Source organism: Ovis aries, chromosome X (assembly GCF_016772045.2).
Source record: "Ovis aries strain OAR_USU_Benz2616 breed Rambouillet chromosome X, ARS-UI_Ramb_v3.0, whole genome shotgun sequence".
In the NCBI taxonomy this organism is placed as follows: domain Eukaryota; kingdom Metazoa; phylum Chordata; class Mammalia; order Artiodactyla; family Bovidae; genus Ovis; species Ovis aries.
This window is the reverse complement of record NC_056080.1, coordinates 12,743,447-12,770,008: the sequence shown is the minus strand read 5'-3', so window position 1 is coordinate 12,770,008 and position 26,562 is coordinate 12,743,447. Positions and strand designations below refer to the sequence as shown.

The following is a 26,562-nucleotide window of genomic DNA, read 5'->3' as shown; positions in this document are numbered from 1 at the left end:
AATGAATGTTGTTGTTTTTGATTTTAAAAGAAATGCTTTTAGTCTTTCACCGTTGGGTATGTAGTTAGCTGTGGGTTTGTCATAAATGGTTTTTTATTATATTGAGATATAGTCCTTCTATATCCATCTTGATGAGAGTTTTTATTAATATCATGAATGGATATTGAATTTTTTCAAATGCTATTTGAGATCATTATATGATTTTTATTCTTCCTTTTGCTAATGTGGTATATCACATTGATTAGTTTGCAAGTATTAAAATATCCTTAAGCCACTGGAATAAATCCCACTTGATCATGCTATGGTGCTGCTGCTAAGTCACATCAGTCATGTCCGACTCTGTGCGACCCCATAGACGGCAGCCCACCAGGCCCCACCATCCCTGGGATTCTCCAGGCAAGAACACTGGAGTGGTTTGCCATTTCCTTCTCCAATGCATGAAAGTGAAAAGTGAAAGTGAAGTCGCTCAGTCGTGTCCGACTCAGCGACCCCATGGACTGCAGCCTACCAGGCTCCTCTGTCCATGGGATTTTCCAGGCAAGAGTACTGGAGTAGGGTGCCATTGCCTTCTCCAATCCTTTTTATATATTGTTGGATTCATTTTGCTAATATTTTGTTGAAGATTTTTACATCTGTGTTCATCAGTGATATTGGCCTGGAATTTTCTTACTTTGCAGTGTCTTTTTCTGGTTTAGGTATCAAAGGTAAAGGTGGCTTCAGAGATTGAATTAGGAGTGTTCTCTCCACTTCAGTTCTGGGGAATAGTTTGAGAAGCATAGGTATTAGCCCTTCTTTATATGTTTGGTAGATTTTTCCTGTGAAGCCATCTAGTCCTGGACTTGTGTTTGCTAGTTTTTTTAAAAATTACAAATTTAATGGTTCTGCTAGTTATTGGTCTTTTCAAATTGTTTCTCCTTGATTCAGTCTTGGCAGGTGTATGCTTCTAGAAATTTGTCCATTTCTTTGAGGTTGTACTATTTGTTGGCATATACTGTTGGTAGTATTCTCTTATGAGTTTTGTACCTGTGTGGTATTGTCCGTTATTTCTCTTCTTTCAGTTATTGTGTCGTTTATTTGGGTCCTCTCTCTTTTCTTCTTGGTGAAACAAGCTAAAAGTTTATCAAGTTTGTTTATCTTTTTGAAAAACCAGCTCTCACTTTCTTTGATATTTCCCCTTTTACCTTTATTATTTCCTTCCTTCTGCTGAATTTGGGCTTTTTTGTTCTTTTTCTAATACCTTTACGTGGTAGGCTGTGTTTTTTCATTTGAGATTTTTCTTATTTCTGGAGGAAGGCCAGTATTGGTGTAAATTTCTTAGAACAGCTTTTGCTGCATCCCATAGATTTTGGAAAGTTGTGGTGGAAAGTTGTGTTTCCCTTTTCATTTATCTTGTTTTATTTTCTCATTTCCTCTTTGATTTCTTCATTGACTCATTTAGTAGCATGTTGTTTAGTCTCCACGTGTTTGTTCTTTTCTCATTTTTCTTTCTGTAACAGATTTTCAACTTCAAACTGTTATGGTCAGAAAAGATGCTTGAAATAATTTCTGTCCTTTTCAATTTGTTGAGAATTATTTTATGGCCTAGCTTGTAATCTGTCCTGGAAGTAGGTCCATGTGCACTTGAAAACAGTATGTATCCTGCTGTTTGGGCATGAAATTTCCTGTAGGTATCTATTCAATCTAACTGGTCTATCATGTCATTTAAGACCACTGTTGCCTTATTGATTTTCTCTCTGGATGATCTGTTCATTGATGTAAGTGGGGCATTTAAGTTCCCTACTCTTACTGTATGATTGTCCATTTCTCCCTTTATTTCTGTTAGTATTTCTTTGTATGTATAGATGTTCCTTTATTGGATGCATATTTGTTAATGTGTGTAATATATTCTTGTATTGATCACTTTATCATTGTATAATGTCTTTCTATGTCTTTTGTTATAGCCTTTGTTTTAAAGTCTATTTTGTGTGATATGAGTATTACTACTGCCTCCTTTCTTGTCATTTCCATTTATGTGAAATGTCTTTTTCCATTTCCTCTCTTTCAGTCTTGTGTGTGTCTTTAGTTCTGAACTGAGTTTTGTAGGCAGCATAAAGATGGGTCTTGTTTTTTTAAAAAATACAGTTAACCACTCTATGTCTTTTGATTGAAACATTTAGTCCTTTAACATTTAGAGTAATTATTGATAGATATGTACTGATTGACATTTTATTACTTATTTTCTGGCTGATTTTATAGTTTTTTTCTGGTTATTTCTTTTTGTTTCTTTCCTTGTGGTTTGATGATTATCTTTGGTAATAGTATGCTTATGTTTCTTTCTTTTTAGTTTTTGTGTTTCTATTGTAGGTTTTTTTTATTTGTGGTTTTCATGGGGTTCATATATGTTGACCTATAACTAAATCTACCTGTTTTAAACTGATAATCATTTGAGTTCAAACACATTTAAAAGATCATTGTTTACACCTCTCCCCAACATTTTGTGTCTTAATATCATATTTTACATCTTCATGTTTATCCCTTTAACTCTTTATTGTAGTTATAGTTCCTTTTACATTTTTTTGTCTTTTAATATTTGTACTGGCTTAGTTAAGTGGTAGATCCTCAATCCTTACTATATATTTTCCTTTCCTTTCCTTTTTGGAACTTCAATTTTCTATAGATTCTTACTTTTTTCCTTCTCCCTCAAAGAGAAAACCCTTTAACATTTCTACATTTCTTTTACAGCAGGTTTAGTTTTGATGAAATCTTTTAGCTTTTGCTTTTCTGAGGAGTTTTATATATGCTTTGATGCTAATAGCAGTCTTTCTGGGTAGCGTATCCTAGGTTGCAGGTTTTTCCATTTCAGCACTTTGAATATATCATGCAACTCTCTTCTTACCTGCAATATTTCTGCAGAAAAATCAGCTAATAGCCTTATGGAGTTTCCTTGTATATGAGTCTGTTTTTATCTTGCTGCCTTTAAAATTGTCTTTAAATTTTTCCGTTTTAATTATGATATATCTGTCTGGTTTTATACTGTTTGGAACTCTCTGTGCTTCCTGTACCTGGATATCTCTTTCCTTTTTCACTAGTTTGGGAGGTCTTTAGCCATAATTTTCTCAAATACATTTTCAATCTCCTTCACCCTCTTCTCCTGCTGGGACCCTTATAATTTGAATATTGGTAAAATTAATGCTAAGCCAGAGATCTCATAAACTGTTCTCATTTTTAAAAATTTGTTTTCTTTTACGTGATTTCCATTACTTTGTTTTCCAGATCACTTATGCATTCTTCTGTGTCAGTCTGCTTTTCATTCCTTCTAGTGTGTTTATTTTCCATTATTGAATTCTTTATTTCTGATTGAGTCTTTTTTTATATTCTTTGTTCCATATTAACATTCTCACTATATTTATCTATTGTTTTCCTTATTTCAGTTAACATTCTTATTAGCAATGCTTTGCATTCTTTATCAGGTCAATTATATATTTCTATATAATTATGTATTTTAATTATTAAAAGAGTATCTCCAGCTCTATACAGTCAGCAAAAACAAGAGTTGGAGCTGACTGTGGCTCAGATCATGAACTCCTTATTGCCACATTCAGACTTAAATTGAAGAAAGTAGGGAAAACCACTAGACCATGCAGATATGACCTAAATCAAATCCCTTTTGATTATACAGTGGAAGTGAGAAATAGATTCAAGAGATTAGCTCTGATAGACAGAGTGCCTAATGAACTATAGAATGAGGTTCATGACATTGTACAGGAGACAGAGATCAAGACCATCCCCATGGAAAAGAAATGCAAAAAAGCAAAATGGCTGTCTGAGGAAGCCTTACAAATAGATGTGAAAAGAAGAGAAGCGAAAAGCAAAGGAGAAAAGGAAAGATATACCCATTTGAATGCAGAATTCCAAAAGAATAGCAAGGAGAGATAAGAAAGCCTTCTTCAGTGATCAGTGCAAAGAAATAGAGAAAAACAATAGAATGGGAAAGACTAGAGATCTCTTCAAGAAAATTAGAGATACCAAGGGAACATTTCATGCAAAGATGAACACAATAAAGACAGAATGGTATGGACCTAACAGAAGCAGAAGGTATTCAGAAGTGGCAAGAATACACAGAAGAAATATACAAAAAAGATCTTCATGACCCAGATAATCCCGATGGTGTGATCACGCACCTAGAGCCAGACATCCTGGAATGTGAAGTCAAGTGGGCCTTAGAAAGCATCACTATGAACAAAGCTAGTGGAGGTGATGGAATTCCAGTGGAGCTATTTCAAATCCTGAAAGATGATGCTGTGAAAGTGTTGCACTCAATATGCCAGCAAATTTGGAAAACTCAGCAGTGGCCATAGGACTGGAAAAGGTCAGTTTTCATTCCAATCTCAAAGAAAGGCAATGCTAAAGAATGCTCAAACTACCACACAATTGCACTCATCTCACACGCTAGCAAAGCAATGCTCAAAATTCTCCAAGCCAGGCTTCAACAGCACGTGAACCATGAACTTCCAGATATTCAAGCTGATTTTAGAAAAGGCAAAAGAACCAGAGATCAAATTGCCAACATCTGTTGGATTACTGAAAAAGCAGAAGAGTTCCAGAAAAACATCTACTTCTGGTTTATGGACTATGCCAAAGCCTTTGACTGTGGATCACCACAAACTGTGGAAAATTCTTAAAGTGATGGGAATGCCAGACCACCTGTCCTGCCTCTTGAGAAATCTGTATGCATGTCAGGAAGCACCAGTTAGAACCAGACATGGAACAACAGACTGGTTCCAAATCGGGAAAGGAGTACATTAAGGCTGTGTATTGTCACCCTGCTTATTTAACTTATATGCAGAGTACATCATGAGAAAAGCTGGGCTGGATGAAGCACAAGCTGGAATCAAGATGGCAGGGAGAAATACCAATAACCTCAGATATGCAGATGACACCACTATTATTGCAGAAAGTGAAGAACTAAAGAGCCTCTTGATGAAAGTGAAAGAGGAGAGTGAAAAAGTTGGCTTAAAACTCAACATTCAAAAAATGAAGATCATGGCATCTGGTCCCATCACTTCATGGGAAATAGATGGGGAACCAGTGGAAACAATGACAGATTTTATTTTAGGGGGCTCCAAAATCATTGCAGATGGTGACTGCAGGCATGAAATTAAAAGACGCTTGGTCCTTGGAAGAAAGATTATGACCAACCTAGATAGCATATTAAAAAGCAGTGATATTACTTTGCCAACAAAAGTCCATCTAGTCAAGGCTATGGTTTTTCCAGTGGTCATGTATGGATGTGAGAGTTGGACTATAAAGAAAGCTGAGTGACACAGAATTGATGCTTTTGAAAGTGGTGTTGGAGAAGACTCTTGAGAGTCCCTTGGACTGCAAGGAGATCCAACCAGTCCATCCTAAAGGAAATCAGTCCTGAATATTCATTGGAAGGACTGATGCTGAAGCTGAAGCTCCGATACTTTGGCCACCTGATGCAAAGAACTGACTCATTTGAAAAGTCCCTGATACTGGGAAGGATTGAAGGCAGGAGGAGAAGGGGACAACAGAGGATGAGATGGTTGGATGGCATCACTGATTCAATGGACATGAGTTTGAGTAAGCTCCAGGAGTTGGTGATGGACAGGAAGGGCTGGCACGCTGCAGTCCATGGGGCTGCAAAAAGTTGGACATGACTGAACTGAACTGACCTGACCTGAATTATTTTTTTCAGTGATTTTTCTCTTACTGTTTCGATTGAGAGTAGGTCCTATGCTTTATTATTTTCCTTAATTTTGTTTGCCTGTATGAATTTAAGTGAAACAGTTATCTATTCCAATCTGGAAGAGATGCCATATATGGAAGCGTCCCTACGCAGACTGTGTGCCTAATGCGTTTGGAGAGAGAGCAGATTTGATGTGGACATAAGCAAGGACTTTCCTCAGGTTGTGTTGGTAGCTATTATGTTGGTAGCTATTACGTTGATGTGAGGCTGGAGATAGAGGAGTTAGAGCTGTAGCTGGGTGTGAGTTGGGACTTTCCTTCTACTCAGTGGCCAGCACTGGCCTCCAAGTAGCTGGAGTAGAAGCCCTGCGGGTTGCACCTGAGCTGGCTGTGTTCCATTTAGGTGTCTGCTTTCCCCTTTCCCAACACTGGGACTTTTGCCCCAGAGGTGGAAATTGCAGAGGAAGGGAAGCCCATGTGGGCCCTCTCAGCTCATTTTTGCCATAGACAGCAGTCTGAGTTGTTTCTAATGTGCTGCCTGTGCAGGTGCCAGCACTTATTTCTATCTGCTTAGATGCAGCCTCAGGTCCAAGTCCTGCTTGTCTCTCACTGCTGATCAGTCCCCCAGTCTGTGACACTGCCGCCCTTTTGTGGAGCTGCACTGCAGGGCAGGAGGGGCCAGTGTGGACTCTCTTTGTGTATCGGGGTTAGCTATAGTGGAGTAGCCGCCCTCAGAGTTCTGGGCTGCTTCTGATACAGTGCTTGAGTATGTGCCAACAATAGTTACTGCTGCGTCACCCAGGCTTTGCCCCAGGACTAGGTCATCTCTCTATCCCATGGCCTAGCTTTTTCCCTGGCTGTGGCAGCCCTAGATCACATACCACACTGAGACGTGTAGTAAGCTCTGCTGGAGCAAACACCAAGCAGTTGTGGGAAACTTGATAGCCTCTGGAGCAGTCCTCTAACCATCTTCTCTGCCCTGCCCTGGGGAAGCCAGTGCACAAGCACTCCTCAGGAGCAGAAACCAGGCTTCCTACAGACCTCCTGTTGGTCCCAGTATCCTCCAAGCAGCCAAGAGGGCTCATCTACTCTGTGTATGACCCCTGGACTGGGGCATCCAGTCCGTGGTTTTCACTGCTCACTCCCCAAAGCTGGTGTTTGTTCATGTAATCTCTCTTTTCCTCTGAGACTCCTCCCAGGGTCATGGGCCCTGACTTATTTTTCTCCCCTTCCTACTTGATTCCATATGTATCTTTCTTAGCCTTGCTTGTACAAGAATCTTTCTGCTAGTTTCCATTTAGTTTTCAATGAATATTGTTCCACATGCAAATGTATTTTTGATGTATTCATGGCAAGAGGTGACTTCCGTGTCCTCCTACACTACCATCTTGACTAATCTCCTTTTTAGCAACAGTTTTGACCATGATGTAAAATCACAATGGCTAATAAGAATGAATAACAAATTTATAAAATCTCAAGCTCCCATTTTGAAGTAAATGACTATTCTTTTTGTATCAATGAGTTGTTGGAGGCTAAATATCTTATGTTTTGACATTATCTGTTTGCAGTGTACCACCAATACTTTAACTATCTATAAAATTGTGTGATATATTTGTGTGTCCTAAGGTTAAATGGCATGGCATACAGTGACAGCAGTAACTAATAAATAGTGGGAAATAAACAAATGAACCTGTTTGGGAGGAGGCATAGAGTGGATTAAAATTCCTGTTAGGCAGTACTGATATGTGATTATGTAGCTGGAAAAAAAAAAGCTGTTACCATTTCTGACATCTGTATTCCAATAGAAATATGACATAGGTGTTTTGTACTATTTGTTATCCTATAAAGTAAAAAAGTATCAGAGACAGATCTATTCCTTTCTCTATTAGCATACATTATCTTAATATTTATCTTTGAGGGCATAAAACTTGAAAAATTAGTCTAACTATTTTCCCGCTATTCAACAAAACTCCATTAAAGCCACAGAACTCTTCCATATGTCATCTTATCTTCCAACACAGGCGATAACGTGGAACATGATATAACATTTCTTATCATGTCAGTTGCAGCACAACTAAACATAAGCCCAAGCCTGCAAAGATAGAGGATTATATCTCAGTTACTTTCTGGAACTGGGTTTTGTAGTAACTGCTAAACCAGTATGAGACAGTGTATACTGCATACTAAATTGAACTCACAGTCTGGAAAATTGAGGCTAATGACTCAATGTACTCAGTGAAAGGGGGAAATATACATAGGAACATTCTGAGGTTCTGAGGCATTTCACAAGCAGGATGTTTATCATTATTTTCCTGAGCAATATTTACAAGTGCAGACAGCCACTCTTACATAAAAATAAATTATGCAACCATTATATTATTCAAGGTACTTCAAAATGTCTTTTTGCCCCTAATATCCACTCCATACTTCTTTGTAAACCTGCCACAGTTGCCAGAATTTTTACCATCTTCAGTGACTCCACTGTTATTCTCTAGGTAACTGTGTTACTCAAAATAGTAATGTTATTAGCCATTAAGGTAAATTAAGGCATAGCAAACAAACAGATATCTGATTTGCTGCACCCTAATACTGCACGTTCATTTCCTATGTACACTCATTGCATATGGCTTTTCTGTGTAAATTTGCAGTAGCTTAATTACAGTCTATGGGTTCACAAAAGAGTCAGACGCAACTCAGCGACTAAACAGGAACAAATTCAATCTTTTATTACAGTGAAAGACTTCACCGAGTACATGAATCACAATAGCCTCCCCAATAAATACTTGACAATACAACATAAGTTGTATCAATCTTACTCCACTTCCTGCAAGCTTCATGCCTCGTAAACAACATGAGGTCAAAAGTACTCAAGGGCTTCTGAGAATTCCTGAGCCATGTTTCTGCCTCTGCTCATTCCTCTTCTCTCTCAACCCTGAATCCCCTTTGCCCTAATTATTCTGATTGCAAAGATCCCCCCCCCCCTTGTTCTAAGAACTCTTAATGCTCTCAAACTCAGCTTTCCATTTTCTTACTGTACTTGCATCTCCAGGTGCCGCACAAGAGCAAACATTTCTGTCTTAACAGAATTCTCCAGCCCGTAAGACCTTTGACAAACTTCTCAGGTCACTTGTTGTGAATTGAGATTTCTTACCTTCGGCAGAGATGCCCTGGAGCCTGAACTCTGGGTGGTCATTGTTAAGACTGTCGTTATGCCCAGTGCAACTCTGGCAGGGGCCGCATCCATGTTTATCCAAAAAGAGACCCAGGACAAAATGACTATCAACAAACTGGGGATGTACATCTGGATCAAATAATATCCCATCTGGCGTTCCAGGTGAAATTTAACCTCGATGCAGGTAAACTTTCCTGGAAACAGGAAATGATGATTTAAAAGCCTGTTTGAAATGATCTTTCCCATTCCAGCCTCCCACTTTATTTTTATTAAAAAAGAACATTAAAGATGGATTTGAAAGATTGCACAAAACACTGACTCTACATACCCAATTCAACTCTTTTCCAACTCAACCAGTAATGAAAATGACAGTGTGAGAATGAGTGATCTAAAAAGTCACTGGCTCAAAACCACATGGCATATTTAGTTTTCAAATCTATGCTTCTGGCAGTGTGATTGTTTAGACAGAGCTTCCGAGTTTTCTAGACTATTCAGTGGAAAGAAACTATTCATGTTTTGTGGGAATTATAGTATATAATATACAGCATACAATATGTAACCTACAGCATAAATGTGTAGCATACACTATATAGCATTTAATGCATAAGATATAATAGTTGAAACTATACCTTCCTAAGCAGTGAAGTTCATGTGAGGCTCCTAAAGGATTTGGATAATTGTATATCTGTCTTCATGTTAGCAATAGCAAGAGAAAAATGGACACTTTTAGAAGCTGTGAATTTAATCTGATCATTGTAAAAATTTCATAATCTCCTGGGTAATTACTTGAGGACATTTAGAATATACCTAGAATCTGTTTCAGTTCAGTTCAGTTCAGTTCAGTCGCTCAGTCATGTCCGACTCTTTGCGACCCCATGAATCACAGCACGCCAGGCCTCCCTGTCCATCACCAACTCCCGGAGTTCACTCAGACTCACGTCCATCGAGTCGGTGATGCCATCCAGCCATCTCATCCTCTGTCGTCCCCTTCTTCTCCTGCCCCCAATCCCTCCCAGCATCAGAGTCTTTTCCAATGAGTCAGCTCTTCGCATGAGGTGGCCAAAGTACTGTGGTTTCAGCCTTTAGCATCATTCCTTCCAAAGAAATCCCAAGGCTGATCTCCTTCAGAATGGACTGGTTGGATCTCCTTGCAGTCCAAGGGACTGTCAAGAGTCTTCTCCAACACCACAGTTCAAAAGCATCAATTCTTCAGCACTCAGCTTTCTTCACAGTCCAACTCTCACATCCATACATGACCACTGGAGAAACCATAGCCTTGACTAGACAGACCTTAGTCGGCAAAGTAATGTCTCTGCTTTTGAATATGCTATCTAGGTTGGTCATAACTTTTCTTCCAAGGAGTAAGCGTCTTTTAATTTCATGGCTGCAGTCACCATCTGCAGTGATTTTGGAGCCCAGAAAAATAAAGTCTGACACTGTTTCCACTGTTTCCCATCTATTTCCCATGAAGTGATGGGACCGGATGCCATGACCTTCGTTTTCTGAATGTTGAGCTTTAAGCCAACTTGTTCACTCTCCTCTTTCACTTTCATCAAGAGGCTTTTGAGTTCCTCTTCACTTTCTGCCATAAGGGTGGTGTCATCTGCATATCTGAGGTTATTGATATTTCTCCTGGAAATCTTGATTCCAGCTTGTGTTTCTTCCAGCCCAGCATTTCTCATGATGTACTCTGCATATACGTTAAACAAGCAGGGTGACTATATACAGCCTTGACGTACTCCTTTTCGTATTTGGAACCAGTCCGTTGTTCCATGTCCAGTTCTAACTGTTGCTTCCTGACCTGCATACAGATTTCTCAAGAGGCAGGTCAGGTGGTCTGTATTCCCATCTCTCTCAGAATTTGTTTACAGTGTTGCATTGCCTCTAAAATAGAGTACATGTACAGACACTACAACTTTTAACATACTATTAAGAGACAGATGTTCCTGCCCCTTACCACTTCCCTTCCTTTTTAATTGGCTTGGCATTCGAAGCCCAGAAGGTAATTTGGCTTAGCCCACACAAATGATAAGAGATAGGGTTGGGTTCTTCTTGGTCAGGAAGAAGACCTTAGAATCAGATTCTAGCTATTTCATAGAAAGCATTGTTGACTTCTAGAACAAATGTTCATGGACCATTTACTCAGCAGTGACTCCCTGAGCAGTCACTGAACAAACCATCATGTCTCAATTGCTTCTCCTTGATCAGCTTGTGTGATATGAAAGACCAGGACATTCACAGGAAAAGCCTTCGACTTTCCTGGGCAGGCATAATCTTCCAGGTAACAACAGATGCCCACTTGTTGCTACTGCCTCAGATTCTCCCCTTGCACCATGTGTCTGTCAGCACTAGTGACAACGCATGACTTTTACAGCCAGCTGACTTCCCACCAGCTGATTTTCACGCACGCTGTTTAGGACTGGAGACTACAACAGCTGTATTTCTGGGTTTGCAAAGACCTATAATTTCTCTCTTCCACTAAGGCAGAGTACAAATTTAAAATCGATGTATTAATTTATTTGGCTGCCTCAGGTCTTTATTGTGGCAAGCAGGATCTTCGTCGTGTCATGTGGGATCTGTTGTTGTGGCGCATGGTCTCTCTAGTTGTGGCACACGGGTTCCAGAGCATACAGGCTCAGTAGCTGTGGCGTGCAGGCTTAGTTGCTCCACAGCATGTGGGATCTTAGTTCCCCGGCCAGGGACCGAACCCTTGACCCCTGCATTGCAAGTGAATTCTTAACCACTGGCCCACGGAAGTCCTGAAAGTGCAAATTGATCTGAGAAGCCAATGTCAAGAGTGGATGCTGGGAATGGGCCAAAATTTATACATTTCATGTACCACTTACAAGGTATCATACATTGTTCCTCAAAGTCATTTGATAGTAGATGGTCAGCAAGAGAATAGCTCAAGATTCCCAAGTCTCTTTCCTTCTCTCTCTCTTTTGGAAAAATTACCTGTCGTGCTCTCTGATCCATTCCAAGGGGTATAGGCATCTTATGTGTTGAAGGGATTTTGAGCCAAGCCCAGGGCAGTTCTTTGTAGCTCAACTTTCTTGATAAATATGCAGAAAATAAGGTGATAAGATATATATGCCAAGCTGCAGGTGGAGCCCATTTGAGCTTAGCAGCTGAAAGGAAACTTACCAGTGTTGTAATGCTTTGTGCAGTAGCCGAGTTCCTTCTCTTCTTTCAAAATAAACTGAGGCAGGGTCAATCCTTCAGCGACTTGAACTGGGCCATCACTTAACCACTCAAATATCAGGTCATTCATTGTGTACCCAACTGGAGCAAACAAATCATAGTGAAAAACTGAATGCATCTTTTCAAGAAAGCTTTAAAGTCTAGCTAGGTAAAGAAACAATCAAGGAGGTCAATCTAAAGCAGACATGATCGGTCAATTCAAGAGCATTTTTTAATAAAAGAGCTGTGATCATCATGACAACTACATGTCATTGGAGCCAAAGAAATTGAAGACAACAAGCTATTTCTGAATGATTTTTTTTCTGTATAACGAGAGAATGAAATCTATAAAGTCCATTTTTCCTTTGCCTTCTTTATCCACTAAATCTTCTGAAGAACAAACAAGTAAACTAACAGAAATGCTTTGAAAATTGTCTTTACTTGAAAGAGCTGTGTCTGTGGTTATCCAATAAAACAATGTAGTTCATGGTACCAGTCTCAGAATTTCAAATGAAAAGCATTTTTTTAAAAATGAGGATGGATTCATCACAGCCCTGCTTAAAATATTTCCATTACAAACTTGGCTCCTCCCTTTGGGTCTACTACCTTTGTTTTCAGAAAGTTTATGTTCAAGTCCTTATGGTCAGTCCTCAATTACTTTAGCAAGTGGGAAAGGCTGTAGGTAGGTAACCTAAGAGAAAGTTGTAGAATATGCAAATTAAGCATATTCATTGTGCTAGTTTCTTGCTAAAGGGGCCAACTCATCACAATGCTGAATATGAAGTAAAACAGATTCTCTGTTATATAGTCAGATTGTTACATGACTCTTGAACCATTCGAAGTAAGATTATTATCAGTTTAGTAAACTAAAGTCAGCTCTTAGTCTCCAAGCTCCTGCTAACTAGGTTGTTAAGTCAAGTACTCCTGGATCTTTTTGCACCCTGGAAATGAAGGCTACTCTTTTTTCAGACATCAGTTCTCTCCCCTCTTCTTTATGTGTGATATAAACTCTAAAAGGAGAGTGAGGCAGACAAGGGTTATTATGTGAGGTTTTGGCTAGCCAGTAACCTCAGCATGTTTATTAAGGTTATAGATTCTTATTCTTGTTTACTGAAAGGTAATGACTCACCAAAGCTACCCAGAAATCAATTGCAAAATTAATTGGAATCTACTTTCCTCTTTCTTTGGACCACCTTTTCCATTCAAAGTCAGAAATTAAAAACAAGCAAGGAGTCACAAAGAGGGCTTTGTACAAGCATTGATGGTCCACAAAGAGAGTGGTCAACCCTATCTCTTCCACATCAGTACTGTATGAGGAATTCTTGGATATATCTACCAAATACTAGAGGCTTGCCAAACACCCTTTTCTTGCTGACTGCTACAGTAATAGTCCTTGTCAGCCACTTGGAAGCTGCAGCTTGGGGTCATACAGAAGAGGAAACAATGTGGGGAAGGAGGATATAATATGAGGGTAGAAAAGTAAAGGCCACTTCCCACCCTTCACAGTCAAAGTTAGTGGTAAACACATCACTGCTTCTTTGATTTCATTACTTCTAGATCCTGCAAGCACCAAGCACATTTACTAATTGGAGTTTTTAAGCCTTGAAGGGGGCTTCCCTACTAGCTCAGCTGTTAAAGAATCTGCCTGCAATATGGGAGACCTGGGTACGATCCCTGGCTTGTAAGATCCCCTGGAGAAAGAAATGGCTACCCACTCCAGTATTCTGGCCTGGAGAATTCCATGGACTGTATAGACCAAGGGGTTGCAAAGAGTCGGACATGATTAAGCCTTGGAAGAACTTCAGATGATAGCTATGGTTGTTGCTTTATAGAAAAACTAAGTATTAGGTTGAGGCAGGGGAGAACTTGGAGCAGTACAGAAGACACAAATAAGGAATCATTATGTAAGAAAAAGTTTTTCTTAACTATCTTCTGAAGAGAAGGGGCAATGGGGAAAAATGAATGCATAAAGCCTATTGTAAATCAGAAATTTTCATTTTATCCCTGACAGCCTCTTCAAACAAAGATGTTTCATTATTTTGTTTATTTTTGTAGGAAGTTTCAAGGGAAATCTACAATGATTTTAAATGATCAGAAGAAATCCCTGTCACTGCCTCTTTTTAAATAATAGTTGATGTGTCTTTTTACATTTATTATTTTTCTAAACCAAGAAGTTAAAAGTATTTTCTTGCCCCTGCCTCATTAAATCTCCTAACATCCCTGTAGGTCAGTTACACTTACTATTCTCTGCATTTTACAAACAGAGCAACTGACGGAGCAAGCCAGAAAAAAATTTCATGTCTGCTGACTGAAAATTCCGTTACCTTGGAGGCATCAGCAACTTATGGCACATGTTAAAGATTTCAGTAGCATCAGAGCCAGGACATAAAGGGCACAAAGTAATAGCAATTCTCTTATTTCCTTCACCTTGTCTTTGTATGTCCATTGCCCATCTAAGGGAGATCCCCTTATTCCATGTCGTCTCAATGCCCCTCATTTTTACATCCTCCTCTGACTAAGGCCCCTGTATCTTGTCCTCAAATCAATTATCCCTTCCTGCTAAAATTCCTTTGAAGTGAAGGTCTATACAAGCACAAGATAGAAGGAAATACAATTTTCTGACTAGAGAGTGATTCATTATAGAGGTTAAATGACGGCTAATCTTAATTTTCCCAGGAGACATTTTCATTTCAAAGAAAAGCTTACTAAATCAGGCTTGTTTTTCGAGGAAGGGCAAGTTATTTGGCTTTTTACTTTGAAAAATGGTCTTTGTGCTCTTGGGTATAAGTCATGTACACACACTTTTACTTGTCCTTCCCTTAGGACCTCGAGAGTTGTTAAATAGGTATAGATTGACTCCTATGGGTTTTTTTCTCTTTAATGACACACTGAAAAGAACCAGGTCATTGCTTAAAACAAGCAGGTGGTTACTTCAGTAGTAATGACTTACAACTCTCCAGCTGCATTGTACAAGTCTGGACATCCATTGGAAAATTCTTCAAGTCCATGGGACAGGATAAGGTCAAGGTGAGCCTTAGCAAAGAAAAGAAAATTGAAAACAAGTTTTTAATTTGTGAGATCTGATTCTTGAGAAGCAAACCAAAAATATATTTGGTATTAAGCAGGGTAACACTGATACAGATGATGAAATCTCAGCTCTCACTCAGGACAATGATTTCTAATTTTCAAATGAACAGTAGTCATTGGTAAATTTTTAAAATACTATAGAATTTTGCTGTAACCTCTTACTCTCCATTCCCATCTTCCAGTCTCTGACTGTCACCTTCCCAGTAGCACTGGTCTCAAGTTTATTCTAGAATCAAGAGGTTTCTGGGGGGAAAGGATAGTTAAGGATTTTGTGAAGGTCATGTAAACACTGCTGTATTAAAACTGGATAACCAACAAAGACCTATTATATAGCACACAGAACTCTGCTCAATATTATGTGCCAGCCTGGATGGGAGGGGTTTGGGGAGAGAATGGCTAAATGTATGTGTATGGCTGAGTCCCTTTGCTGTTCACCTGGAACTACCATCACATTGTTAATTGGCTATACCCCAATTACAATACTAAAACTTTAAAGTTATATAAATAAATACATAATTTAGGTGATTAAATAAATAAAGAAAGAAGAGCATTGAGAAACAATCTAACAGGAAAGTGGGCTCTTATGCACACTGATGTCCAAAAGATGTAAAATTTGTCATGCTTTGAAGTTGGACATATGGGCTTTGCTTCAAGGGAAAAAAAATGATGTAATAAGCATAATTGGTTGTGGCAAGTATTGGCTCTCCTTCCATCAAATGGGCAAATACTTCGCTATCTTTTCATTTGCTAACTACATGGACAGGTCAATTGTATATTCTAGCATTCATTCTAGAATTGTCACAAATCTGGAGCGGGTAATTCTGGATCTAAAAAGCCACGTCAGGATCGTAGCTTGTACATAGTATTCACTTCTCTGCGTCCTTCAGGGACTGCTATATTTCCCTTTCCTTAACTTTCCAGGGTCCAGCCACCTCTGATCAAGTCTTTTATGAGGATATCGATTAAGTCACCATCTCTTCCACTATTTCCTTTCTTAGTCCTCGAGGAAATGCCGCACACCTCTTACTCTTCAGTTTTTTTAAACCTCAGAGATTAGAAGAAGGAAATTAAGGTTGAGAATCAGCAGATCTGTGTTCCCTTTCAAGAACTGCCTCCAAATGTCTCTGTCCCCAAAGAAAGACATTAAACTCAATAAACATGCATCCTTAAGAATTCACCTGCAATGCGAGAGACCTGGGTTCGATCCCTGGATTGGGAAGATCCCCTGTACAAGGGAAGTGCTACCCACTCCAATATCCTGGCCTAGAAAATTCCATGGATTGTATAGGCCATGGGGTCACAAAGAATTGGACACAACTGAGTGACTTCACTCACCTAGAGCCAGACATCCTGGAATGTGAAGTCAAGTGGGCCTTAGGAAGCATCACTACGAACGAAGCTAGTGGAGGTGATAGAATTACAGTTGAGCTATTTCAAATCCTGAAAGATGACGCTGTGAAAGTCCTGCCCTCAATATGCCAGCAAATTTGGAAAACTCAGCAGTGGCCACAGGACTGGAAATGGTCAGTTTTCATTCCAATCCCAAAGAAAGGCAATGCCAAAGAATGCTCAAACTACCGCACAATTGCACTTATCTCACATGCTAGTAAACAAATGCTCAAAATTCTCCAAGCCAGGCTTCAGCAATACGTGAACCGTGAACTTCCAGATGTTCAAGCTGGTTTTAGAAAAGGCAGAGGAACCAGAGATCAAATTGCCAACATCCACTGGATCATGGAAAAAGCAAGACAGTTCCAGAAAAACATCTATTTCTGCTTTATTGACTATGCCAAAGCCTTTGACTGTGTGGATCACAATAAACTGTGGAAAATTCTGAGAGAGATGGGAATACCAGACCACCTGACCTGCCTCTTGAGAAACCTGTATGTAGGCCAGGAAGCAACAGTTAGAACTGGACGTGGAACAACAGACTGGTTCCAAATAGGAAAAGGAGTATGTCAAGGCTGTATATTGTCACCGTGCTTATTTAACTTATATGCAGAGTACATCATGAGAAACGCTGGGCTGGAAGAAGCACAAGCTGGAATCAAGATTGCCAGGAGAAATATCAATAACCTCAGATATGCAGATGACACCACCCTTATGGCAGAAAGTGAAAGGAACTAAAAAGCCTCTTGATGAAAGTGAAAGAGGAGAGTGAGAAAGTTGGCTTAAAGCTCAACATTCAGAAAACGAAGATCATGGCATCTGGTCCCATCACTTCATGGAAATAGATGGGAAAACAGTGGAAACAGTGTCAGACTTTATTTTGGGGGGCTCCAAAATCACTGCAGATGGTGACTGAAGTCATAAAATTAAAAGAGCTTACTCCTTGGAAGAAAAGTTATGACCAACCTAGATAGCATATTCAAAAGCAGAGACATTACTTTGCCAACAAAGGTCCATCTAGTCAAGGCTATGGTTTTTCCAGTGGTCATGTATGGATGTGAGAGTTGGACTGTGAAGAAGGCTGAGTGCTGAAGAATTGATGCTTTTGAACTGTGGTGTTGGAGAAGACTCTTGAGGGTCCCTTGGACTGCAAGGAGATCCAACCAGTCCATTCTGAAGGAGATCAGCCCTGGGATTTCTTTGGAAGGAATGATGCTAAAGCTGAAACCGCAGTACTTTGGTCACCTCATGTGAAGAGTTGACTCATTGGAAAAGACTGTGATGCTGGGAGGGATTGGGGGCAGGAGGAGAAGGGGACGACAGAGGATGAGATGGCTGGATGGCATCACTGACTTGATGGACGTGAGTCTGAGTGGACTCCAGGTGTTGGTGATGGACAGGGAGGCCTGGCGTGCTGCGATTCATGGGGTTGCAAAGAGTCGGACACAACTGAGCGACTGAACTGAACTGAACTAAACTGAGTGACTTTCACTTCACTATCAAATGATGGGGTAGAATCAAATGATGCGTATTGCCATTTTGCTCTAATGCTAGAATCCATGTTATTCTGAAGTTCACTGTTCCAAGTTTCTGTTCGTTTTCTCTCAAATATCTTTTCTATCCTTAGACCCCTCTGACTCTTGCACTGTTACCTGAACTCTTCCTTTCTGTCATGCTCTCCCTTCCTGATTCCCTTTTCTTTCCTTTCTCAGCTTTGTGTTATACCTATTCAATCCAAAACAAAATAATAATAATAATAAAAGTGTGGCCCAGTTATTTTAAAGAAAGAAAAGATTTGGCTCCAGTTTCATCCACCTCATTAGAACTGATTCAAATGTATTCTTTTTAATGGCTGAGTAATACCCCAGTGTATATATGTACCACAGCTTTCTTATCCATTCATCTGCTGATGGACATCTAGGTTGCTTCCATGTCCTGGCTATTATAAACAGTGCTGCAAACTAACGCATATATATGGAATTTAGAAAGATGGTAACGATAACCCTGTATGCAGGACAGCAAAAGAGACACAGATGTATAGAACAGTCTTTTAGACTCTGTGGGAGAGGGCGAGGGTGGGATGATTTGGGAGAATGGCATTGAAACATGTATAATATCATATATGAAACGACTCGCCAGTCCAGGTTCAATGCATGATACAGGGTGCTCGGGGCTGGTGCACTGGGACGACCCTAGGGATGGTATGGGGAGGGAGGAGGGAGGGGGATTCAGGATGGGGAACATGTGTATACCTGTGGCGGATTCATGTTGATGTCTGGCAAAACCAATACAATATTGTAAAGTAATTAGCCTCTAATTAAAATAAATAAATTTTATTTAAAAAAAATAAAAGATTTGGGATTTGAAGTGAGATTAGGCAAAGAATCCATGCTGCCAATCTTCAAAATCATTAAAATACAACAATGACAGGGAAAAGCAAGATACAAAAACAGTACAGTGTACTCCCAATCATGCAAAAATGTTTTCAGTATTAGAAGTGAACACAGCACTATATTAAGAGTAGTTATTTTTGGTTGGTGAGATGATTCATACTATTTTTTTAAGTCTTTATTCATTCTGTTTTATCTATATTGACAAGTGTAGTCTATTTGAAGATGATCAATTTTATGTTATTAAGCATGCTTTTCTTCAAAGAATAGCTAAAAGGTGAAATTATTAAATTATCTTTTATTCAGTAATGTTTTGCTATTACTATAGTTATATTATTATTGTTAAAATTTTGCCACAAACATACAGTATTTCACCTTCATTGCTAAATAAGTTACCTACCTCTGTGAGCTATTCTGAGAACATAAATACTACATTTCTAAAGGAAAAGCAATAGTTTTGAGTTCTAAATATCCAAGCTAAAATGACATTTTAGACAGGAAAAATGATTTTTGTCAGTTGTGGAGTTCATTTACAGATATCAATATAAATATAGTTAAATATATTTAAATTTCTTCCTAACATAAAGACTTTGTTTTTTTGAGGTTTTATTTTATTGAGATCAATGCCATGAACTCTTTAACATAAAGGAAGAGTAAAAGAATCAAAATGAAAATCTCTGGTAATCAGAAATTTTTTTAAAACTGACACTTTATTAAGGGAGGGGAATTTCAAAAGTATCTGTGAGTTTAAAATTGTTATTAACACAGTAAGAATCTATTTTTTTTTCAGTTTTTACAGAGGAAATATTTTCATCAAACAAAAATATGTCCATCATATAAAAATAATCAGAGGGCATGTGCATAGTCTAACTGAATCAAAACCAGAAAACCTGGAAATTTCATTATGATTTTGAAAAGTTTACTTTTGAGAAATTAAAAACTAGTAATAGCAGAAATGAATAGTTTTAAAACATGCAACAAGGAATTCAGTGGTATTTTGTTTGCTATTGGAAGTGACCCAATTTTAATATTCTTAATCATAGGTTTGCTTAATTGGATTCTTTTATGAACTTTTTGCACTTATTTAGGGAAAAAAGCTTCAGACAGGATATTTCTGGCTTTGTGGCAGATGTAACAATCCTACAGAGTTCTTGGGGTCAAAACTATTAACACCATGGAAAAGCCCCACTGAGTGAAATTTCCAAAGAGCATGAAACTCTCTGAATTTCAGTCTCAGCTGGGAATCTGAATCTCAGTCTCAGCTGAGAACTGTGTGTATTTCCCTCCTTCCTTATTTGTTTTCCTATTTCCCTTTCTAGATAGGTTTTGTATGGGAACCCAATGGGTGTCAATAACAAGGAGGCAAGTTAACAGCTCCCCACTTTGCTAAATCATGTCATCATCTGAGCAAATGGGAAGCGATTAGAAAGATCTAATCAGTTCTTTCATGGACCCCAGAGCCTATAATTTTTGGTGTCTAGTTTACCGCACATCTGCAGGCCTAAAACACAGACTTGGGTTTTACTTAGTTTTTTCCCTTTTTCACTGAAGTATATGTTAAACACAGTAAAAATACACAAATCATAAGTTACAGCGTGATACCTTTTTTACATCTATACCCACCTGTTTAACATGCACCGAGATGCAGACTTAGAATATTCCCATCACCGCAGAACACTCCCTTGTGCTCTCTTCTGTCAAGAACCTTCCAAAGTAACCACTATTGATTTTTAAAAGCTATCTTTAAATTTAAAAACATGGGTTTGGGAGAAAAGTGAGCTTGATATTATTTTGTACAGAGATACAGAGTGAAGTGAAAGTCACTCAGTCGTGTCCAACTATTTGCGACCCCATGGACTACCCCGTCCATGGAATTCTCCAGGCCAGAATACTGGAGTGGGTAACCTTTCCCTTCTCCAGCGGATCTTCCCAACTTAGGGATTGAACCCAGGTATCCCACATTTCAGGTGGATTCTTTACCAGCTGAGCTACAAGGGAAGCCCAAGAATACTGGAGTGGGTAGCCTATCACTTCTCCAAAGGAATCGAACCAGGGTCTCATGCATTGCAGGCAGATTATTTACCAACTGAGCTATCAGGGAAGCCCAAGAGATGTAGAAATTGCACACACAACATATACCAAAATGCGACCAATATTTTATCTCCATTACTCTGGCTCTCCATTTTTTAGTTGAAAGTGAAAGTCACTGAGTCGTGTCTGACTCTTTGCGACCTTGTGGAGTATACAGTCCATGGAATTCTCCAGGCCAGAATACTGTAATGGGTAGCTGTTCCCTTCTCCAGGGGATCTTCCCAACCCAGGAATCAAACCCAGGTCTCCCATATTGCAGGCAGATTCTTTTACAGCTGAGCCATCAGGGAAACCCAAGAATACTGGAGTGGGTAGCCTATCCCTTCTCCAACGGATCTTCCCAGCCCATTTGATTTTTCTTAAATAACTCATTTACTGAAGCATTATCACACATCCCCCTCTGTTATTGTGAAGACATGTGGGTATTCAGAGCACACCTACTCCTGTTTGCCCAAGAGAAAGAATAAAGTTCCCTTATAGAGACCCTGCTTCTTTATACAGAGTGAGAAGGCTGAGGGAACATTTCTATTTTAAAAGCAAAAGGATAAGACAAAGCACAAAAAAATCAGCTTCCCTCATTCCATTCCATACTACTTTCCTATTTAGTTCACCTTGCTCATCATACCAGCTTAGGTTTATATCTTACTTAAAGTTTAAATGACTGATAGATGCAGACATTGTAAACCACATTTATATTCAGTTCAGTTCAGTTCACTTCAGTTCAGTCGCTCAGTCGTGTCTGACTCTTAGCAACCACATGAATCACAGCACACCAGGCCTCCCTGTCCATCACCAACTCCCAGAGTTCACTCAGACTCACGTCCATCGAGTCAGTGATGCCATCCAGCCATCTCATCCTCTGTCGTCCCCTTCTCCTCCTGCCCCCAATCCCTCCCAGCATCAGAGTCTTTTCCAATGAGTCTACTCTTTGCCTGAGGTGTCCAAAGTACTGGAGTTCCAGCTTTAGCATCATTCCTTCCAAAGAAATCCCAAGGCTGACCTCTTTCACAATGGACTAGTTGGATCTCCCTACAGTCCAAGGGACTCTCAAGAGTCTTCTCCAACACCACAGTTCAAAAGCATCAATTCTTCAGCACTCAGCTTTCTTCACAGTCCAACTCTCACATCCATACATGACCACTGGAAAACCATAGCCTTGACTAGACGGACCTTTGTTGGCAAAGTAATGTCTCTGCTTTTTAATATGCTATCTAGGTTGGTCATAACTTTCCTTTCAAGGAGTAAGCATCTTTTAATTTCATGGCTGCAGTCACCATCTGCAGTGATTTTGGAGCCCCCCAAAATAAAGTCTGACACTGTTTCCACTGTTTCCCCATCTATTTCCATGAAGTGATGGGACCAGATGCCATGATCTTCGTTTTCTGAATGTTGAGCTTTAAGCCAACTTTCTCACTCTCCACTTTCACTTTCATCAAGAGGCTTTTGAGTTCCTCTTCACTTTCTGCCAAAAGGGTGGTGTCATCTGCATATCTGAGGTTATTGATATTTCTCCTGGCAATCTTGATTCCAGCTTGTGCTTCTTCCAGCCCAGCGTTTCTCATGAGGTACTCTACGTATAAGTTAAATAAGCTAAATATATTAAATAAATAAATAAGTTAAATAAGTTAAATATACAGCCTTGACATACTCCTTTTCCTATTTGGAACCAGTCTGTTGTTCCATGTCCAGTTCTAACTGTTGCTTCCTGACCTTTATACAGATTTCTCAAGAGGCATGTCAGGTGGTCTGGTATTCCCATCTCTTTCAGAATTTTCCACAGTTTTTTGTGATCCACACAGTCAAAGGCTTTGGCATAGTCAATAAAGCAGAAATAGATGTTTTTCTGGAACTGTCTTGCTTTTTCCATGATCCAGTGGATGTTGGCAATTTGATCTCTGGTTCCTCTGCCTTTTCTAAAACCAGCTTGAACATCTGGAAGTTCACGGTTCACGTATTGCTGAAGCCTGGCTTGGAGAATTTTGAGCATTGCTTTGCTAGCGTGTGAGATGAGTGCAATTGCGTGGTAGTTTGAGCATTCTTTGGCATTGCCCTTCTTTGGGATTGAAATGAAAACTGACCTTTTCCAGTCCTGTGGCCACTGCTGAGTTTTCCAAATTTGCTGGCATATTGAGTGCAGCACTTTCACAGCATCATCTTTCAGGATTTGAAGCAGCTCCACTGGAATTCCATCACCTCCACTAGCTTTGTTTATAGTGATGCTTTCTAAGGCCCACTTGACTTCACATTCCAGGATGTCTGGCTCTAGGTGAGTGATCACACCATCGGGATTATCTTGGTCATGAAGATCTTTTCTGTACAGTTCTTCTGTGTATTCTTGGCACCTCTTCTTAATATCTTCTGCTTCTGTTAGGTCCATACCATTTCTGTCCTTTATCGAGCCCATCTTTGCATGAAATGTTCCCTTTGTATCTCTAATTTTCTGTCTTTCCCATTCTGTTGTTTGCCTCTATTTCTTTGCATTGATCGCTGAAGAAGGCTTTCTTATCTCTTCTTGCTATTCTTTGGAACTCTGCATTCAGATGCTTATATCTTCCCTTTTCTCCTTTGCTTTTTGCTTCTCTTCTTTTCACAGCTATTTGTAAGGTCTCCCCAGACAGCCATTTTGCTCTTTCGCATTTCTTTTCCATAGGGATTGTCCTGATCCCTGTCTCCTGTACAATGTCACGAACCTCCATCCATAATTCATCAGGCACTCTATCAGATCTAGTCCCTTAAATCTAAGGCTCCTGCGCTGTTGCAGCCTGGCATTCTCAGCCACTGCCCCTGACCTCGGACGTGGGGTAGCTCTGGCTGCCATGGGCCACAGCCTTGTCTAACTCAATGAAACTAAACCATGCCCATGGGGCTACCCAAGACGGGCAGGTCATGGTGGAGAGCTCTGACAGAATGTGGTCCATTGGAGAAGGGAATGGCAAACCACTTCAGTATCCTTGCCTTGAGAACCCCATGGACAGTATGAACAAGCATTAATATTACAGTTTTTTAAATCAAATGAATTTTTAAATTTACTTATTTCTCTCCTACGCAAAGTTCTTCCCTTATGCAATAACCACAAAGGCTATAAGTTTACCTTTTTACCTTCTAAAATAATGCCTTGAACAGAGTAGGTATTCAGTAAACATTTGTTAAACAAATGAATCAGCATCCTCAAGCTCTGTGGGAGAATGTAAGGCTTTTATTCAGCAGAAATGGGAAAACACAAAGGATTTAGAAGAGGAGGGTCATCGGAGCCCATGTCATTCAGTCACTCAGTCATGTCTGACTCTTTGCCACCCCATGGACTGCAGCAAGTCAGGCTTCCCTGTCCTTCACCATCTCTTGGAGCTTGCTGAGCTCATATCCATTGAGTTGGTGATGCCATCCAACCATCTCACCCTCTGCAGTCCCCTTCTGCCTCTCAGGAGGCAGGTAAGGTTGTCTGGTATTCCTATCTGTTGAAGAACTTTCCACAGTTTGTTGTGAAGTCAACAAACTTTGACTTTGTAAAGTCAAAGGCTTTAGCATAGTCAATGAAGCAGAAGTAGATTTTTTTTTCTGGAATTCTCTTGCTCTTTGTATGATCCAACAGATGTTGGCAATTTGATCTCTGGTTCCTCTGTCTTTTCTAAATCCAGCTTGAACATCTGGGAGTTCTGGGTTCACTTACTGTTGAAGCCTAGCTTGGAGAATTTTGATCATTACTTTGCTGGTGTGTGAGATGAATGCAATTGTGTGGTGGTTTGAACATTCTTTGGCATGCCTTTCTTTGGGACTGGAATGAAAACTGACCTGTTCCAGTCCTGTGGCCACTGCTGAGTTTTCCAAATTTGCTGGCATATTGAGTGTAGCACTTTCACAGTATCATCTTTTAGGATTTGCAATAACTTAGCTGAAATTCCATCACCTCCACTAGCTTTGTTCATAGTGATGCTTCCTAAGGCCCACTTGACTTGGCACTCCATCATGTCTGGCTCTAGGTGAGTGATCACACCATCATGGTTATCTGGGTCTTTAAGATGTCTTCTATATGGTTCTTCTGTGTATTCTTGCGACCTCTCCTTAATATCTTCTGCTTCTGTTAGGTCCACACAATTTCTGTCCTTCATTGTGCCCATCTTTTCATGAAATGTTCCCTTGGTGTCTCTAATTTCCTTGAAGAGCTCTTTAGTCTTTCCCATTCTATTGTTTTCCTCTATTTCTTTGCATTGATCCCTTAGGAAGGCTTTCTTATCTCTCTTTCTATTCTTTAGAACTCAGCATTCAGATGGGTATATGTTTCCTTTTCTCCTTTGCCTTTCACTTCTCTTCTTTTCACAGCTATTTGCAAGGCCTCCTCAGACAGCCCTTTTGCCTGTTCGCATTTCTTCTTCTTGGTTATGGTTTTGATCACTGCCTCCTATACAATGTCACAAGCCTCTGTTCATAGTTCTTCAGGCACTCTGTCTATCAGATCTAATCCCTTGAATCTGTTTGTCACTTCCACTGTATAATCGTAATTATACAGTGTAAAATCATAATTATACGTAATTGTTATAATTGTACGTACGTGTAATTGTAATTATACGTATAAAAACACTCCAGAGCCCATGGGGTGTTGCCAGATTCCAAGACTGGCAAAGGAAGCCAGAAAGCTTGCCTGGCCCCTCTCTGTAAGTTGCTAGCATTTCTAGCAGGAACTAGAAATAAGGCAAACCAAATGGAAAAAAAGCCAGAAAACCATGTCCACCTGTCCTCTAGCCTTGATCAGGTAGCTGGGTTCATGGCCAGGACTGTTCTCATATTGCTAGAAGCATGCATATTAATCACTTTATAATTTCGTGGTGGACAGAAGGTTCCTTGACTTGTAAAGCAACTACTCATTCATAAGGAATTCCATATAAGTGGAAGACCATTCCCAGTAAAAGATTCTTGAGGGAAGAAAAAGCCATTTGAAGAGAAAACGAATTTTCAGATGGAATTACAAATTGTCATGAAGGATCTTCTTGCCTAAAGAAAAGATTTCCAACATTCAAAGAGAGTTAATTCTGATATAGTAGTCTGTCTTGTTTGGAAAGAAAGGGTAAAGGGATGCTTTTTTTTTTTTTTTTTTTTTTGCTTCAGTACTTTATTGCAAGAAAGCAATAAATAATACTGTGATAAAAAAATAGTTCAAAAGTAGACTGTACATACTTTGTCACATATTCAGGAAGTTCACAAAAGATTAATAGAAAATCAGAATGTTAACAGTGAATTGTACAAGTAAAGGCAGAACACACATGTAAAGAGATATGCCGTCTGTGTTTTGGGAAAAGCAAGAGTCTCAGGTATATTCCTGCCATTCCTCTCTCAGGGACCATGCGTAGCACACTCTGTGTAGTATATGCAAACCTTCAGTGGTACATGGAAATAGCAGAGGGTATAGAACCTATGTTCTTTTAGGATTAAAATGCTTAATAAGGAAAAATAAAACTTCAAGTGATTTCAATAGTATTGATAATCATTCTGTGAGCACCTGCTGTAGCTCAAGTGCTCTCATTATTTTGCAGTCGTGGAGTACTATCCCAGGAGGCAGAGAGAGTTCTCTCT

At 39.5% G+C, this 26,562-nt stretch overlaps 1 protein-coding gene across 1 annotated transcript in view; it reads right to left on the bottom strand.

Moving 5' to 3' along the window:
• GLRA2 (glycine receptor alpha 2) overlaps positions 1-26,562 on the bottom strand; it is a 218,209-nt gene that overhangs the window by 128,881 nt on the left and 62,766 nt on the right. Inside the window, exons 5-7 of the mRNA XM_027963173.2 lie at positions 14,991-15,073; positions 12,005-12,142; positions 8,840-9,054 (exon numbers count right to left, since the gene is read on the bottom strand). Coding sequence (XP_027818974.1) covers positions 8,840-9,054; positions 12,005-12,142; positions 14,991-15,073 — 436 coding nt within the window. The remainder of the gene's footprint in view (positions 1-8,839; positions 9,055-12,004; positions 12,143-14,990; positions 15,074-26,562) is intronic.